Source organism: Brachypodium distachyon, chromosome 2 (genome assembly GCF_000005505.3).
Source record: "Brachypodium distachyon strain Bd21 chromosome 2, Brachypodium_distachyon_v3.0, whole genome shotgun sequence".
Lineage (NCBI taxonomy): Eukaryota > Viridiplantae > Streptophyta > Magnoliopsida > Poales > Poaceae > Brachypodium > Brachypodium distachyon.
In genome coordinates this window covers 11,119,960-11,138,862 of record NC_016132.3, presented here as the reverse complement: position 1 = coordinate 11,138,862, position 18,903 = coordinate 11,119,960, and the positions used below count along the sequence as shown (strand labels likewise).

Below are 18,903 nucleotides of genomic sequence, written 5' to 3'. Positions count from 1 at the left end.
AATGTGGTCCGGTTTTGAGCCCTCGATGTCGAGACGAACTCTTACGTGAAAACGGAACCTTAACGGGATTAACCATGAAAATAGACAAAAGCAACGCGGTCAAACCAGTTTCTTTTTCTCCGCCGCTCAAGCATCTGCTGCAACTTTTTCCTGGACCCAACAGCAGTGCATGTGAACTGTCGCCGCACAATCAGCGGCTAAAATTAACGAAACCAGGTTGCGGGCTTGTGGCTCGTGATAGCGACGGTACAGGCTTTGGCTTTTTCCGTTCTACTCGAACAGTCTCTCACACGCGGCGAGCTGGTTTGGCCTTCCCACTCGCATCCTCCCTCCTCGCCGCGCCGCCCGCGCGTGTAATCTGAGGTGAGTTCTTCTTTCGATTCCGAGTTCGCTCGCTCCGTCATTTCCTTCGCGAGTAGGGATCCGTTGTTTTTCTGGGTTTCGGTTTTTGTGGTGATCGGCCCCCGGAGTAAAGATTCTAGTTTCTGGAAGCGGTCGGGTTGGTCGGTGCGAAGGTTCAGATTGCTACGCAGATCGATTTGAGAGGTGATTGGATTAGTGGTTCGGTTTAGTCTGCGAATCGATTCGAGAGGTGGATACCAGACGAAATGCCAGGAATTCTTTTTTGAGAGGAAATGCCAGGAATTTTATCTAAGAGGTACGGAGATTCTCTTGTTCGGTTTTGAAAAGGAAAGTGTTTTTCTTCTCAAGACTCTTCGGGTGGTCTGCAAGCACATCCTTGATTCCAAATATTAAACAGAGAGAGTTTCTCTTTTTCTTTTCTGTTTTTTTTTTGGTAAATAAGTTCGTTGTTGCCAGAACTGTAAGTAAGTTCGATTGAATAAGGTGCTCAGGCCATTTCTGCACTAAGACGCATGAATCGAAATTTTGGTGTTGAAATAAATGTAGGAGAGTTTTGTTGAATAAGATGATCAGCCAATTTAAATTAGGCCATTTCTCCATAAAAAGGTAAAATGGGAAATACACTCTTTACTAATACTCCGTAGTGAACTGCACTTTCTACCGGGAAATTGCTTCCAGGGACACTGATATCAGATCTAAAACTTTGTGTATTTTGAGAAAGTAATTCTCTTAAATTTCTTAAGTTGAAATTTTCAAGTTGTAACGCAAAGCTTAAAATTTTGTAAAGCATGTCACTCGGACACGACTTACTGGTAAAAAGTGAAATTCTCTCCATAATTGATAATGCCATCAATTTTGGAAGGAATTAATCCAATTATTTGGAGCTTGGAGCGGAAATCCATTCAAAGAACTATTTTTTGTCATGTTTGGTGTTGCATCATGTGAATTGGACTGTATGAGAGATAATTTGCATTTATTCCTTTTTTATCAAAAAGGAAGATTAGGAGGCCTGGCGTAATCACTAATCATTGGGTAAGATGACCAAAGTGCAGAGATAATTTTTTTGTTCCAGATGCATCTAAAGATCAAATACATACTCTCTGCCTTGAGTCATAAAGTTGTAAAACTATGTCTTGGCATGGACATGCAACAGAACATTTGGATGAAGTTGTGGATTGCTGGACCTCTGTGGCTGTGCTTTTGCTTGGCAAGCATGACATGAGGTCCTCTCCTGGCTACAACACAAGGGCACCTCGTCGATCATCCATCTGACTGCAATGTAGCTTTGGAAGCAACGCAACAAATGACCGGACATCCAGCACCTTCTAGGCTCTATCAGCAAGGATGCCAGTGCGACAGTGCCTGGGCGGAAGCTGGCACGGCCAGGCTTGGGACAGTTCTGCTGGCTGTCCATAATCATGTTTAGTATCTAGAGGGTATTGCTGTAGTCAGTGTTGGCCTAAGTCTTAGGCTTAAACCTTAAACCTTCTTTCTATCAATGCGTTGAGAGGCAAAGCATTTTAGTTTCTCAAGAAGAAAATAACTAATGAGATTTCGTTTTAGTACGGGTGCTGAACATATGAATGATCTGCATATTTTGATATTTTCATGAATGACAGGTAGCTTTTCTATCACTAAATTAGTTTCAATTTTGTACTAGCTTGACATATCACATTCAAGAGCTTAAGATGTTGTGGCGCACAATACGCAGTATGGATGTTATGGTACATTCTTCTAGTTTCCTTCTTCCAAAGATTCATCAGCCTGCCAAGACTCCAGCAAACAACTATACTCTAGTTGTTCTTAACCAGCATCTTCCACGATTCATGCCTCGTCTCTGGGCTCATGGTAACTAACCATAGCTTATCTTTTCTTTTCTTTTTTACGGCATGTTTCTTTAAAAGTCTACATTCGAATTTGATTTAGAGCAGCAAAGTTGAGAATATGTGCTGATGGAGGAGCCAATCGCATTTTTTATGAGATGCCTCAGATGACCAATGATCAAGACTGTGAAACCACCAGAAATAGGTCAACCACTTTCTTGCTCCTTTATGTTAACTAACTTGAAACATTTTCAAGTTATTCCAGTCAAGGTTTGAATTATCTGGTCATAGATGTGAATCATGAATCTTGAAAAGTTAAGTGTGACTGCGAACAACTATACTGGTTTCAAGTCTATATTTTAGTGTTATACTTCTCACTTGAAACAAGAGCTACATGGTAGTTTCAACTTTCAAGCTAGAGGTGCAGTTTGGACAAATAGGGCCCGTATTAGTGGGGCACTTTTGTGTACTTGAAGTGGTGCTAAATTCTCCACAGGATCAGCTAGATGGATTGCAGTTATGCTGCACAACTTCATCTTTGGAACAAAAATAGGTTTATGCTATACTTTTTGTTATCTGATTTTCTTAATAAAAAAATCTAAATATCTAATTGTGCTGCGTTTTCTTTTGCTAATCGGCAATATGAATATATGATGGTTTATTACTCAATAGGATGGGCTTCTTGATTTGTTAAACTGTGAACAACATCTGGAGTAAAATCATACATGTTCCAATCCTACTGCTTCTACATTAAATCCACAGAAATCTCTGAGACTTTTCCTCTAGTCCATATGTTTAAGATGCTCCAGCGTGTGTCCATACTCCACACTGTTAGCAGCACATGGTGATTGACAATTTATATTTGTCTGTCTTACCTGACGAGAATAGAATAATCTACATGAACTGTCATGTCAGCGCTTATTTGCCAAATACCTCTTTTTTTAATATTTATGATTATAATCATGGTTATGATTCTACTTCGATGTCTAGCAGACATCTTTTTTTTGTTGATCTAAATACGAGTCAATCTTCTTGCACCTTTTCTTGCCTAAATCTCAGAATTGTATGCTTCATCCAGGTATATTCCAGAAATAATTGAAGGGGATATGGATTCTATAAGGCCAGAAGTAAAAAGATTTTACTCTAATCAGGTTGTATGTTTGCTCCCTCTTCTCTGCAATTTTTTACATTATCTGTGAACAGCTTGGTGGTATTGAGCTTAACTGATGAAGTGTTGTTTGAATATTCTGATGCTGCTGTACTGCTAGCGTAATACATTATAGACACTCGCCTTAATTTGATTCTGTGCGAAATGTATGGCGATTGTGAATATATTTAAGTTAATATAATTCTTGGGAAGGTCCGAAGGTACTTAAATGATGGGAAAAGGTTTAGTTGCATGTAACATGGCACAGTTTTACACCCGAGTGCAATTGCACCATTTGATGAAATGATGAGTTTAGGTTCAGTGTTTTTTTCAGTGTTAACAATGCAGTCACTAATCAGTTAATGTTCTGAAAGAAATACAGCCAGTTAAAACTGAAAGCGAATTTAGTCAAAAGACTGAAACTGCAAAAGGATTATTTCTCTGAATAACCATTATAAGAGCATTCTTGCATTGGACAGAAAAGCTATTTTGATTACCTCCAAATAAGATTCATCAGTTTCACAGCTGGCGGTTAAGTAGCTTTTAGTGTGCGGTATACAAAGTTGACTCTGGCACTATAAGCTTTTCCCTTTGTCCAGGAGCAAGAGGTCGTTCTGCAGTTTTGCTTAGTACACTAAATGATTATAGTGTTCTACGCAAACTTGCTGGACTTTATCATTAGCAACAAAGTTTGCAACAAGTATCTGTGTCAGAATATTAATAACTAACACATTATTTTGTATATGGCTTCTAAGATAATGTGGTGTTCACATTTTTTCCTGAGTGTAATATGACGAGTTTAGCATTGGTGACCTAATTGTATTGCATAAGATCATGTTGTCATTGACTCGTCATTTTCTTAAATTGTTTTCTATGCAGGGATCTACAATTTCTGATAAATCACATAACCAAGAAACAACAGATCTACACAAGTGTATTTCTAGTATCCGCCATCGCACACCTAGTCATGAAAAGTCTGATGTAAGTAGAGGCTGTACTTTCTGATTTGGCACTTTAATGTCATTGGTATCTTTTACGCCTAATATCTTTTTATCAATATCTGAAAACAACGAAGCTGCACAAAGTTTAGGGATAATGATTACCTCAGTGCAACTTACTTTTTCATTCTTAATATTGTAGCTTTGTGTTCTTGTTACTGGAGCACTTGGTGGAAGGTTCGATCATGAGGCTGCTAATATCAATGTTCTCTATGTGTTCTCGGACATGCGGATTATCTTTCTATCAGATGATTGCTTGATTCAACTTCTTCCCAAAACACACCAGCATGAAATCAATATTGAGTCGTCTGTAGAAGGACCACATTGTGGACTTTTTCCAATTGGAGCACCCTCTACAAGCACTACAACCACTGGCCTCAAGTGGAACCTGAGTAAAGTTCTTCTGCTTGTTTGTTACCAGTTGTGCTGTGATTTGACAGTTTAAGTACATGCACCAGAAGGATATAATATGAATTGTATTTTACATGAAATTATTGTCGCTGTACTTTCCCTCCTAGCCGAAACAGGTCACATTTCGTGTCGTACTTTGCAGAACACCAAAACATTATCAGAGTTATTAGTTATCTGCTATTCAATTCTGATCCTGTGAAATTGCAGCCAATGTTGCAAATTCTGTGAAAATAATCTGCTGAAGTTTCAACCATTCTCCAAACATTACAAATTTTGATGATTAAGTTCAATCACATTTGTGATAGATGAAAAACACAAATACTTGGTAAACACTGCAAAATGAATGCCGCTGAGTTTGATCTTCAATTTTACATGGTTTAGACTATACGTTCCCTTTTTGTGGTGAGAATATGTTTTCCCTTATCTCTGGTACTCCGTAATATTTTGTGATACTTTGAGAAATTGTATACCTGATTTCACAGATTATTACTTATTCAACCCAGTCTCAATGAACTTGACCTTGTTAAATAACCTTATTGATGCAATATGCAGCTTTGCATTGGGCAGTTAGTGTTTCTCTGTTTCATGGTACAAAACTTACCTTCCAAGTGAGACTTGGCTTATTGACCAGTTAAATGCTACTCCCTCCGATCCAAAATGAGTGTCTCAGTTTTGAACTAGAGCTTAGTTCAAAACTGAGACTCATTTTGGATCGGAGGTAGTATTATATAAATTGCTTGCCAGGTTGGCACAGCGCCAACTTCGAATGTTGGTGGGAACTTTTGTGTTTTTCCTTGTTCTCTGCTTGAGTTTCAGGTTAGGAATTAAGTTTTTTTTTTGTTTGAGGAGTGGATTACCCCTAGCACCAACTCACTCATATTTCTGTTTGGTTTCATAAATGGGATGAGTTGGTCCATCAGCATCAAGTCATCCCTTCGCCAGCACAAAGCTAGTAGGAAAATAATGAAGAATGTGGTCGACCCACCAAAAATTATGAGATTGTCATCCCAGGATGTCCCTGGATGGTCATTCTATGATCTGGTTATTCCTCAAAACCCTACATACAATAGGTCTTGAATTTAGATATATCAAACAACACATGGGATGCTAAGAGTTTATCCATTATCCAACCAAACTTTATAGTTGGCTGAAAACTTTTGGATCGATTAAAATAAGATATTGCTCATTTTCTGCTTGATAGAGCAAGCATTTTAAGGCCTACCTGGACTCCTGAGAAGTCTTTTCCCTTATGGCCAACTGTAAAGGGATCAGGCTCAGTCGTACATTTTTCTTTTCGAAATGGACGACACGACTGAGCTCCAAACTTTGCATTGACAGATGCAGACCGCCATTTATTACAAAGTCCAGTGTTCCACATTGGAAGAAAGCAATAGAACTAAAAGATGCAAGGCGTCAGGAAGCCTATTGCTAGGTCACAAACCAAATTGAATAAATAAGTCATGTTCTACCATTGCCAAACAGCTGCACCCAGTAGCTAGCTCGACCCACACCTCGTCCTGCCGCTGCATCAGGGACCAAGTATGGAGGACACTGGCAGCCATGCGAATAAACTGTAAAAATTGGGAGCTTGACATTGTTAAAACCGAGATTATTACGAGTTAGCCAAAGAGACCAACAAATAACACAAACATCGTATATACGAACTGCCCTGATGACCCATGCTATTCTGGAGCTGTGTCTGTGCATGCAGGGTCTGCCAGCCAAAAATATTGAACTCTACACGGGTGGGCATTTGTGCCACACCACATGGTAGAAACTCTAATTTGAGATAAAGGTCTCCCCAAACAGAGGTTCAAACTGTCTACCGCATCTACCACCTAGCCACCGAGCATTTCCATATTGTTTAGGTTTTTTTTTCTTTTTCATTTTTGTCATTATCAGGATGAATCGCTACATGACATTTGGTTCAACGCCATGAGCAAATTGATTTTGTCCATAGTGTATAGTGTCAAACTGTATGTATTTGATTATTTTATCTGGCCTTTTTTGGATTATTTTTTATCTTGCCTTGTGACGTAGGTAGTTTTTCGAACACTGATATGCACAAATTGTAAGTATGGTGACTGGAATCCTTGAAGCACTTGCCAGTGAATTAATGGCTGAATAAAAAACATATATACCTATGGAATTTACCCAGCAGGAAAGAAGCGGACATGTGAAATCCGTTCAATGGAAAATGAATATAGCAGGACTACAAGCGAAATCTTTTTGCCGTCAATAACATATTAGCATGTACATTTCAACATAAATGAATCGTTTATATTTGTTATTTACGTTTTTCATGTCAAGTCATGTTAATCGTATGAAAGAAAGCAATGTGGTTTTCTTCCTTCTTTTCAAATGCGAAGAGTACTGGCACGAGCTAATTCTATGCTAACCTAGTAACCTTTTCTATTTCCAGGTGAGGCAAAGATGAGATTCGGGAGCATGATAAGCACTTCCAATATCGTGGATTCGGAGAAAGTAACGGTACAGTCCGATGCAGATCTCCTGTGGACAATTTCTCTGCGAAATCTGACCTAGAGATCGTCCACTTAATTTGAATCGTCAGCGAAGTTTCCTTTCAGTAAATATTTGTTAAGTACATCTTTGTGAATGTTGTCTGTTATCAGCTGCGCTGTTATACAGCACAGCTGTGTTGTGTTCATATATATAGGTAGTTCTATATGTGATAAATAAAATAAGGATATCTGGTGGCTCGTGGTTTGACCCTGTACCCACGAGGTTTCGAGAATGCGTAAGTCCATTTGGGAGCTGTTAATGAATGAATCATATGAGTGACAAACTGACAATCAGATATGTCTTGTGTACCTACAACTTTTAATGCAAGGAGCCAGATGTGTACTTACATCCACTTAAAATCGTCACAACTGGTGAAGTGTCGCTGGAGGCAGTGCTCATCTAGGAAGAAGATGGATTTCTTCTTTCAATTTACGGTGATTTTGGTGGCGGCCTGTTTTACGTTTCCTGTTGTCGTTGTTGGATTGACGTGTTGAAAAACTTTTTCGTTTTTGTTTTCTACATGACATACAGGAAGACGACCTGGTAACTGCTCTGTTGTCGGTATGGCAATTAACAAGATGGCGATACTCAAAACACCTACAGCCAGAGGCATCTTTTTCCTTCACCGCACCAATCATCTGTTCTTCGATATGTTAGCGTTGGGGGGATAAATGGCTCTGACAACTGAGACATAGGCGGTATGCATGCCATGCCACCCAATGCATCAATCAGTTTTCAGGCGCCTGCTTTGCCCGGTCTTGTGTTCTCTTCTCCATCATGACAGACCCGACCATGTGAAGTGCCATCTCCCTTAACCACTCACACGATTAAAACCATGAACTTTTTTTAAAGTGACTTTGTAATGCAGAGCAGTTCCCAAATTGGAGTGTTTATTGGCACATTTCTCCCGTGACTTTGTAATACTCCGAAGTCATTGTGTTATCTGCACGAGTCCGTGTCGTAGTTCGAAGGCATGCACGTAGCGGTTAAAATTGCCTCAGTTTATTATCCCAAATTCCAAATATGAAGGGAAAAAAACATTTTTGGGCGCCCGATCGGTTCCGGCTCACAAACATAGTTTCAGAACCGTTAAAGAAAAGCGAGTGTCAGAAGCTGACCGAGCGGAGCTGAAGAAAAGCCATCAATCGTGGGTTGAGTTGAATGTATATTGGTAACACAAAACCACGGTTGTGACTTATCTTCTGAAAGACTCAAATAACACAAATCTGTTAGTTTACGTCATTTAACAGTGTTTCCAACAGGTGGGTCCACACTTTATTGGTTAATTTTTGTGCATGTAGGTTTCGGGGATGAGTTGTGGATAGTGAATATGCACTTTGATTCAAGCGAAAATGTGAAGATGACCATAGCAAAGGTCTTATTTGAAGTTTAGTTTATGGACTCACTTGTCAGAAACAGTCACATGTCCTAAACTGATAGATTTGGATTATTTGAGAAGTCTGGTATCAAAAGTTGTGGTTCTATAACAAGATTAGTCACAAATGTGGTTAATTTTGTGTTACCAATGCCACAAAATGTGTGGTTCTATCTCGAATCGTTATTTCAAAAGCTGATCATTTTATAAATAAAAAGACAAACACAGTTCTAGAAGTGTTAGGAAAGAGAGATGTTAGATATAGAGAGGTGCGGATTAAAGTCCGGCAACAATTTCGAATTTACATACATAAAACAAAAGAAGACTCATTGATCATGGGTTGAGTTGAAGGTAAAAGTATTTCTCTAAATTTTGTTAGCCAATGGCTCCAACATCTTTTTTCATTTGACTAAAGTAACTAGCTTCAGAAGTTTTTTTTTGTCATCAAGAAAAACACAGCTTCAGAAGTGTTAGAGAAAAGCCGAATAGAGTGGGGTGAAGAGGAGTCCGGGCAACACTTGTATGAATTCAGAAAAGAGAAAAAGGACTAACCGACTTTTTTGAGAGAGAGATGATCTACTGCAATTATATTAATAAATTTAAATTCACATGACCTGATAAGAAAGGATGATATCAGAGCAAAGTATCTAAATTTACCAATCCAATCCTCAAAATTGGAATATGTCTCGTAGCCCTTTGGTAAACAAGGTTCAGCTTATTCTTAAAAAGTCTTCTGCATCAACTTTGGGTTGTGGGTCCAAGGTAAGATATATAGTATTTCTCTGAATTTTCTTGGCCATTGGATCCAACAACTTCTGCTTTTCACGTAATTATCTCCAGCAACTCATGCCCAGTAGGGTCCCAAATGCTGCATGAGATTCTTGCGAAGATCGTACCGAGCCCCGTGTCCTCTGCATGTAGCAGAACGAAAGACATATTGCTAGTGGAGCACGAACTCGAGCGACGTGCCACCGTTTTGACAATGCATATGTGAATCACGACCGGTCCCTTTCATCAGCGGATCGGGGAAAGGTTGCACGGCCGCCGCGCAGGAGTCTAAAAAACAAAACGACGGGAAAAGGACACGCCATGCTCATCTGCTACTCTGCAGCTCTCAACTGATAAGTTTCGCTCCCCGCAAAACAAAAAAGTGATAAGTCACACTTGTATACAGAATCAACCAGTCATGCCGTTGCCGTCATGTGCATGATGATGACTCCGCAATAAATCATGATTCTTTTACCATGTGTAAAATTGTTGGTGAAGGCTCAGGGCTCAGTGTGTGTTTTTCTTAGGGCCTGTTTGGATTAGCACCAACACACGAACTGCCAATATTAGGTGCACCCACGCTTTGAGGGCCCCCGTTTGGTTCGAATCCTGTATATTGGTGAGCCCACGCAACATCCCAACAAATCCGTCCGCGGTAGTTGATTTTTGCGGGCGAGACGGAGGAGGCGAAATCTTCCACCAAATCGTGGGCGAGCCGATGCTTGGCGTGGTGGGTTGGAGTAGAAACCAAACATAGAGCAAGGCCAACATGAGACTGGCTAAGAAAAATTGCTAGACGCGGGTCTAAGAATTCTAATAGTGCTGCAATTTATGGTTTTTCTTAGCTACAACTTGTGGGACGCAATTTTATTTATTTATGGGTTCATTTTCACTTTCCCCACCGAGAGTTTCTCTTGGCCCCACATATTCCTCATCTTCTTCCCCGCATCCACCTCTTGTTCTTCGCCTTCACCGATTCTCCAGCAGGTGCGGCTGTCAAGCGCCATCGCCTGTTCCTCTTCCTCCTTCAACCTCCTCGTTGGCTTTCTCATCCAACCTCCTCGTTGGCTTCCTCCTCCCTTCCACTGCTCAACTAAAATCCACAAACACTACTCGTCTATTCAACTAAAATCCCCAACCACCCGGAGCGGATGGCTGCTGCGCCCGCGACGACAGGAGGAGGAAGGACCCCCAGCCATGGCAGGAGAGCCCCGGCCTCCCGCCCACTACGGCCGCCTGCCTCGGCCTCTTCCCGGCCGCCAAGCGTCGCCGCCTGCCTCCGCCTTCTCCTCCCGCCTCGATGGCCACAGCACAGGTCTTCGACGGCCACAACCACGGAAGAATGGAGCAGCAGTGCTCGTCCTGTGGGACCGACAAAGTCAATTACGATCTAGACTCGGGGCTTCGACTTGAGTCGAGTCTAAGAAATTTTTCTTAGCACAGCATGCTTCAACGTTTAGACCTGAGCCCATATTTTTCTGACACCGATTTAGCACCGGTTTTGACCAATGCTGCGCTTGCTCTCAGGGGAACTCATGGTATGTTTGGTTTTTCTTGGCCATTTGTTGGTGTGGTGCCGAACAGACGGTGACAAATGTATCTACGTACACATCTTTCTGGCTGTTCCATTCGTACGTTGTTGTCAATCATCTCCATTCCCAGCCGCTTCCTGATGCAGGTGACGTGGCCGCACCGCAGAGCGCTAGCCATACTTACCACCACCCATATCGGGATGCCGTCCCGGTGCAGCATGCATGGGCTTCTCTTCTCTGTCTGTTTGGTGGCTTGTGGACTTGAGACCCGTGCGCCGGCCGGAACAACCAAAGTCCTCCTTCACAAAAGCGTCACCGCTGACACCCGCACATCATGTACACTTGCCTGTCCCAGCCTCCCAGGAGACTTGTTTGGATGGACGCCATACATGATACATCTGGTGATTTTTTTTTTCTTTTATCCTCTCAAGGTAGCTAGTTGTTTTCCAGTGAATCAAATAAAATATTTGAAAAGGACCTCTTTTGTCATGGCATGCATGTGTATCTAAGTAAGCTTACATCAATCCACTCGTCTCTTGGATTCTTGTTCACATACACGACCAAAAGAGATACTGGTTTTATATTATATATAGAAAAAAAATACGAGTACCATATAACATATACTTGTTCATCCTGAGAATTGTTTTTCGTACTGCAGATAAGTGTGTTTCAATCCTTCTCCGTCTTAATCAGTACGTCTCCTAGTCTTGTGGAACAATTTTCAGTACAAATTAGGAAATAATGAGACAAACATACTTGAACCAGATCGTGGCAATAAAACAATGGCTCCTGCTTTCGTACAGTCTTATTTTTCCAAACTCAATAATACAAGGACGGGTACAAATTGTACCGTACCCCTTTTGGTAAGGAGGGCTTGATGGTCAATTTGAAATTTGTAAAGCCTTACGTATAACCCTATGAAAACCCGTGCGTATTTCCAGTTAGTAATTATACCACTGCCTTGCCAGAAAGTATGCCTCGACGGTGGTGACGCCCGCCTCAAGCACAGGGGAGACTAGCACGCCGCAGCTAGACATAGGCAAAACCCGGACCGGGCCGGGCTTCATAAAGCCCGAAGGGAAAACCCCAAGCCCGGCACCGGCCCGAAAACCCAAAAAAACAACCTTTTATGCATTAAAATAATTATTTTTGGGATACATAAATGATTCTATATCTATTTTTTAGAAAATAATGATTTTAACCAATTCCGGGCTTTCAGGCACAAAAGTCAGGCCCAGGCCCGGCCTGGGACGCCAGACTTCGGGCAACCATGCCCAGGTCTAGCCGCAGCCAGGACTTGCATGTCGACACTGTAGGTCTCCACGTCGTCCGGGTAGGAGAAGAAGAGCGGACTCTCCTCGGCGCCTCGTATATGAGCGTGCAGAAGTAGGGGAGCGGTCTGTAGCGCAGCCCGAGTGCCTTCATCGCTACCGACTTCCCCAGGTAGAGCTCCCACGGGAGTGTGAATTTCATCGAGTGATCCCTCGAGAACGGGTAGAAGGCGCCCAGCTAGATCCACATCACACATAGCTCCTCTGTCTTGTCCTTGCCGAAGCGGCACATGTCGACATTGACCATGGGCACCCCGATGATGAAGACTTCTTTTCTTGATCTTTCGGTGAGTGTTCCTAAAACTTCCAATGGGATGTAACTCTCACGATTCAGGCTATCAGCCACTAGGACCACTAACCAAATAATCGCTGAACCACGGCCTCGAGGTGTTATCAGCTTTGCCCAAGCCAAGCTGACCTGGCCATTAGGGTTTGTCCCTGCAAGAATGGAAGAAAATCTAGCAAGAATAATGGTGCAAGCAATCTGAAAGTTGCAGATTTCTATTAAGCCAATATGTGGGGTTACATTTGGGGGGGTCTTGCTATTGGTTTAGCCAACACAAGAGCAGACCACAAGTAGTAGATTCACTAGGAATTCTAAAACTCAACTAAACATAACCCAACTACTACATATGGAGGTACCCCTCCTTGTATACCCCAAATGGGTGCTACTAGGTCGGTTGCTACAGTGCCACGCTGCTACAGTGCAGCTGGCAACAACTAGATAGAAAAGTACTATTGAAAAAGGAGGCTGGACAGTCAACAAAAGTGGAAATTAAATCCTAGTATCTAGTAGCTTTTCCACTTGCTGCACCCTCATTTTTTACCACATTCACTTGTGTACTCTTTTTGTGTAAAACTTGTGACTGATTGGTCTATCTTCATATTCAGATTGGAGTGGAGTTGAAGCAATAGGAGGTGTGGCTGTATCCGAAGTGGGCATGTCCTCATCACCCGAACAGGCCGAAGCTTGGCATGGTGTTGACGGGTGAGATCCCCCCACGTGGCGTCGTTGTCCCCCATCCAATGCGCTGCGTAGCGGCCCAAGCTGGCGAAGCCGGACATGCTGAGCACAATGGTGTTGATCCGATATTGCAGGTCATCGAGCAGGGTGAGTGGATCCGAGTTGTTGGGGGAGGTCGGTAGGACCTTCCACGGTGTTGCCGGTGGCCAAAATCGGCGGCAGGGAACGGCAGCGAGGGTGGGAAAAAAAACCTATACACATATCGACTGCCACTTGGCGAGCACTCAGCCTGGGCATCCCCCTCCCCGTGCGACCTCAACCTTAACGGTGTCGTCTCGCCGAGTGCCCTCTGAAGAGGCACTCAACATATAATTGCTTTTCTTTAAAAAAAATCCCTCCATATCTTCATATCCAATAGCAAGTTGTGTCATGTGGTTGTATGCTGAGTGCCACATGAAAAAAGGCACCTGGCATACATTCTTGAGCTTTTTCTCTCTTCTTCCAAACTTTCTATTTTCTTTCACCTTTTTCACTTTCTTCGGCGTTCTCTTTCATGCCACTTTCTCAAGCCCTCTCTTTCGGATCACTTTGTTGCACCCTCTCTTTCCTGCCCTTTTTTATGTAAAAAATAGTAATTCTGAGACAAATTTGTAGAGTTATAAGCCGAGTGCCGCACTCGGTTTGTACATAAGCCGAAGACATATCAACCGCTTCTCGTGCTGTGAGTTTGGGAGAGGGTGTACCTCCGAAACAGACATCTAAAACAATTTAATACTCCTCGACTGCATATCCGAATGCCAGACCGAAACAAACATCTAAAACTCATTTTTCATCGACAACCACTAGTCAAAATGCCGCTCATTAATTGCAATCTCTCTCCGATATGTTATTTTATTCCATAGAGATTGCCTCTACGTGAAGAAGCAGTTTCTAACTTTATTTCTTAGAGGCATATGGTCACAGTGCTTGGAGGCAGCCTCCAAGACTTAGAGGTGATTATAAGTTATAAAGGCAGTTTTTCTAAGGAGTGCGGAAAATCACTCGCGCATGCTGCCCACATCGCCGTCGTCCATCCGTAATTAAGACAGTGAAAATGCTAATTTTAACTGATAACGACATGCTGCAGAGCTGCTAGATCTATGATTGACTTGACTAGTTATACTGTTCTTTGGCATGTACAAGTTCGATCTACAGCCCGGACTGTTGTTGTGTGCGCCTTGCTGATTTGTTTTTTAACTCCTGGCCAGCCTATGTGTTAACTTCGCTTAGAGAACATCTCGTTGGATTTGATTTCTTACGAATTCTTACAAAAATTCGGAACTTCTTGTTGCAACGTTTGCCTAGAAGAAACTTAAAAAACTTACAAAATCCAACAGGCATTTCAGACAACAGAAATTTTAAGGGTCTGAAAACTTCAATGCTCCAAAAAGGGCCGGCGTCTGGTAGCATATGTATTTTCATGATGAAGTCAGTTTGGTCCATCTAAACAGTATGCCTTTGTAACACAAATAAATACGTCAGTGGGGGATGGCCCGGGCTGATATAGGCCTGTAAACCATTGCACGCTATGAATGCAAGAAATGGTCAATACTACCCATCATGCACTCGTGACGTGTGTGTATCATGGATTCTTATGATCGTTTTTGCTAATTTTCAGTTACCCCAAAAAAATCGCAGTTGCCTAAATTTACATTGTTAAAAGATGTACAACTATAGTGGAATATTCATCTAAAAAAAACTTTAGTGAAGTATTATTGACTTGAGGATGTGATGAGCAAAAGAAAGAAATTAGGAGCCCGTTCCGCTTTTTTTTTCCTTTTTGGAAGATGTCTCATATACAAAGAGTTTCTTATCTTGATCTTGTGAATCTGAGGCCTTGCCAAAACAGAGGATTGGTTGTTCTGAAAATTATCTTTGAAGTCAGGTTGTGCTCAATACCTAGCATAAGAGCTTCAAGTTTATGACATGACCATTACACAACACCAATCAAGACACCGTCCTCCGCAACACGGGCGGAAACACCCCATCCCCTCTGCCGGAGGGGGGGGAGGGGGCTTTCATTTCGAGGTTGGGCTATCCATCGGGGCATTTCATTGCTGCTCCTAGTGGCCGGTGGCGCTGGATCCATTGTGGACCACCGGATCCGTGGCAGGCGGCACCAAATCCGGTGTGGGCTCTTTCCTTCAGCGGCTCAGAGGTGCACCGATCGTCGTTAGGGTCGTCAGGTCCGTTGGTTGGCGCGTCAAGTCCAGTGTGTCTGGGGCTACTATGTGCGACCGGCCGCGTGGTTGCCCCGGTGTGGTGGTGCATTGGTCCTGGCTAGGCTCATCTTTGGCCCTTCGGCTCGCTGCGACGCTGGCTCCTCCCATCCATGTCTGGTGCTTGCGGGTGAAAACCTTGCACATATGTGTCGGAGACGACAACGTCCTCGGACGTCACTCCCTTCTTGAAGGCATCACCATGAAGCCCTGTTTGCATCCCCCTCCTGGTTAGGTGTCTCTGAGCGAAAGCTTCGTTCCAGTTTATCTAGATCGTGACCTCCTTGGAGGCGCTGTCTTTGTAGCCCTCGACTGGAGGTAGAGGATGTTTGTTGCGGTGTGCCGGCTTGAGCTTGGCCAGCGGTGGCGGCTTCGAGCAGCGAGGCTCGATGATACGCAATCTGCACCTGCCAACGCGGTCTTCTCTTTGTTCTGATCGTCGGAGAAGCTCAATTCTGCCTACTCTCTTCTAGCGAAAAGATTTGCTCCCTATTCACCGTCATTGGAGCGGGCAGATGTTTGCTTTCGTGGTTAATTAATCGGCTCTCCTCTTACCTAGCTTGGTTTAGGTTGCTTGCTCATACTTAGCGTTTTCGTACGGCTTTTCTTGAATAAGCCATACTTTACATGATTCTTAGTTCTGTTTTTTTTTATAAATGTGGTTAGCTCTTTTTCTAAACGAATTGCAGAAACGCCCCGCGCTCTCGAGGAGATGAAAAAAAAAACAGCTTCACCTCATATTTCTTGATCAGGAATTCAGGACATACTCACTCCGTCGCATATAAAGTCACTCAAATTTATTCAAATATGAATGTATATATATATAAAAAATATTTACATACATGTAATATTTAGACATTTAATTAATATTGTATGAAGGGAGTACAATACCAATACCGAAAGACGGAGATGCCGATCATGCCGTCATCGACCGAGTGAGATACCGACTCTGAACCGAGTCGAGTTGGATGTTACAATAAACAAATGGCGTATGGTTGACGAGCAGAAATTTCTATCGAGGTATCACCTGCTCTAGCCGTGTATCAATGTGTATATGTAATTCAATAAGTGTGCATGTGCGCACAGCCCGAGATTAAGTGGTTTCTTTGCTTTGCCTCAGACCTGATCTGTCCTCTAAATAAAATAACATAGGTTCAAGACCCCTTGTGATATCCGAGCTTACAAACTGAAAAATGTGATCCTGGCATGTCAACCGTGGAATAAAATAACTCTCCTGCCCTCATGTTCACAGACTCAGATTTTCTGAGTACTAGCATAGCAAAAATTCATGGTTGCTACGGAACAACTGAAAATTGTATCAAAACGTCAAATTAAATGTTGATGTGTTTTATGAGCACATATGTATATAACGATTATGATATGTTTATTTTCGTAGGTTATAAGCTATACTCTCTCTACCTCCAAGTTATCACTGTTCTCACATAGACCACACTTGAAAAGTCATGTGTGAGCGTTTTGCAACTTTTTTTTTGCTGAATTCATGAAGTGATTCTCAATATAATCATGAATAATGAAGAACATGTAGCAATTATAATGTTTATCACTTCCATCCGTCCAAGCCGCTCGATCTCCCCGTGTGGTGATGATTTAAACAGCAAGCATCGGTATATTGATCAAGACAGCAAGTAGCAGCAGCAGCCATCATATAAAGCAATCGGCGGTATAAAATTTTGCTTAATGGGGGCCCTGCTCTCCTATCCCTTCTCTCAATTTCTCTCGCTCTCCTTCTGACTACTCTCTCCATCCGTCCTGAGTGCAAACTCCTCCTCTCCTCGTCCTGATTCATCTCGTCACCGAACATCGTGCCACCAAGCGTGGCCACCTGCTTGTGCGCACCATCTCCGCTCATAGATTCCCGCCGCCTAATACCACTTGCCGCCCGGTACACCTGTACGCCGTCCTCCTGCGCCCTCTCGCAGCCTTGTCCGTCTGTTTGCCGCGCCCGCGTGCCACCCGCACATCGCGTCCGGCCACTGGTCGCCACGCGCCACTGCTCGTCGGGAGGGCCACCGATGACTCGCGCCGACGCGGTCCCTGCTACCTTGCAGAGGCCTGGCCTCAGGCTCATCCCATAGCCGTCCAAGTCCTGCGGGGAGCCACCGGCGTGCAAGAGCCGGTGGAGCCGCGGGTCCGTAGCCGCCTTCCGCACACGGATGCCACCAATGCGCACGAGCTGGTGGAGGCGACCAAGAGCGGCGGCCGGTGCTGCCGAGATTCGGATCGGGCAAGAGCTGGGGGTGAGATTCGTAAGAGATGAGGAGGAGCGAGGAGGGTTCTGTTTTTTTTCTTGTTTGCGCGGTACGTATTTTTTCTGCGCTTGAAGACCGCAGGAACCGGGATTAAAAGGCATATGAGGATAGCGATGGCAGATTCGTAATTTCGGTGAAGTGACGTACCGTACCGCGACGACCGTACCATCACCACCAACTCCAATTTAATATATTGGTATAAATCAGTTGCCGTTCGTTCCCGTCTACACGAAGCTTGACACTTGCGCGACGACGGCCTTGGCTTTGCTAGGATTAATTTACAAAAGATGTATAGAATTACATATACTCGTATTTATAATCATTATTTGTACTAGCTCAATTCTGACAGAGCTAGGGACATGCGCACATGTAGGATCGGATCGACGCTGCAAATTCACAGGCTCTGACTAATCACTGACTGATGATGTTTGTTGGTTTTTGTTGTTGTTTGGGTTGTTTGACTTGACTCCGAAAGCATCGCGGTCAGCACGGAAACGCTTTCAAGCGGATGATGATAAGGAGGAGGAGAAGAAAAATGGGGTGCGTCGCGCGCAAGGCGGCAATCCTATCATTGGCAGCGCTTCGTCGTCCAATTTGGACCTTTCTTTCTTCCGTCTGAGATCATTCATCATCAGAGACCAAACAATCTTGCTCGCCAAGGCAATCAATTCATAAGTCTGTCAAAAGGATTGGTGACCAATTGTTTGCTCGCCAAGACATTCCATAAGTTCCATGGCGAATGAAAATTTCACAAAGAAATTATTTGCTCACGTTGCTCTTCGTACTATTTTTTTTTCAGCGCACCAACCCCTCTTTATTAACGAATTGCAACAGGCGTTACATCGTTAGGAAGGAGAAGAATAATGCAAGGGGATGGGGACTCAGCCCATGAACTAGAAGCCGAAAACCTAATTGGTGGCCAATTGTTCAGGCTGACGTTGTGGTGTAATTTGTGGTGTTTCTTGTCAGAGTAAGTATTTAGACCTAAAAAAAAGGAGCATGACATAGCTGATGCAATAAGTTACTCATTTCATAACAAAGCTAACGGTGACGTGGCTAGATATATATTAGTTTAAATTTTACTACTCTCTCCGTCTCATAAATGTTGGCACGGTTTTGAACTAGTTCTAGTTCAAAACC

The 18,903-nt window shown here is 43.0% G+C and overlaps 1 protein-coding gene across 2 annotated transcripts; it reads left to right on the top strand.

The window, feature by feature from the left end:
- The first annotated feature begins 202 nt into the window (after nt 1-202).
- On the top strand, nt 203-7,617 carry LOC100832136 (thiamine pyrophosphokinase 2). 2 transcript variants are annotated; one of them, XM_003567626.4, is made up of 7 exons: nt 203-363; nt 2,024-2,211; nt 2,295-2,391; nt 3,265-3,337; nt 4,213-4,314; nt 4,474-4,723; nt 7,165-7,617. In XM_003567626.4, the coding sequence occupies exons 2-7, from the start codon at nt 2,052-2,054 to the stop codon at nt 7,284-7,286; spliced, it is 804 nt and encodes a 267-aa protein (XP_003567674.1). In that variant the 5' UTR covers nt 203-363; nt 2,024-2,051; the 3' UTR covers nt 7,287-7,617. The 2 variants fall into 2 exon arrangements, with proteins under 2 accessions (XP_003567674.1, XP_014753710.1); XM_014898224.2 differs by lacking the exon at nt 203-363 and having other exon boundaries at nt 2,070-2,211; nt 2,290-2,391.
- Nucleotides 7,618-18,903: the final 11,286 nt, after the last annotated feature.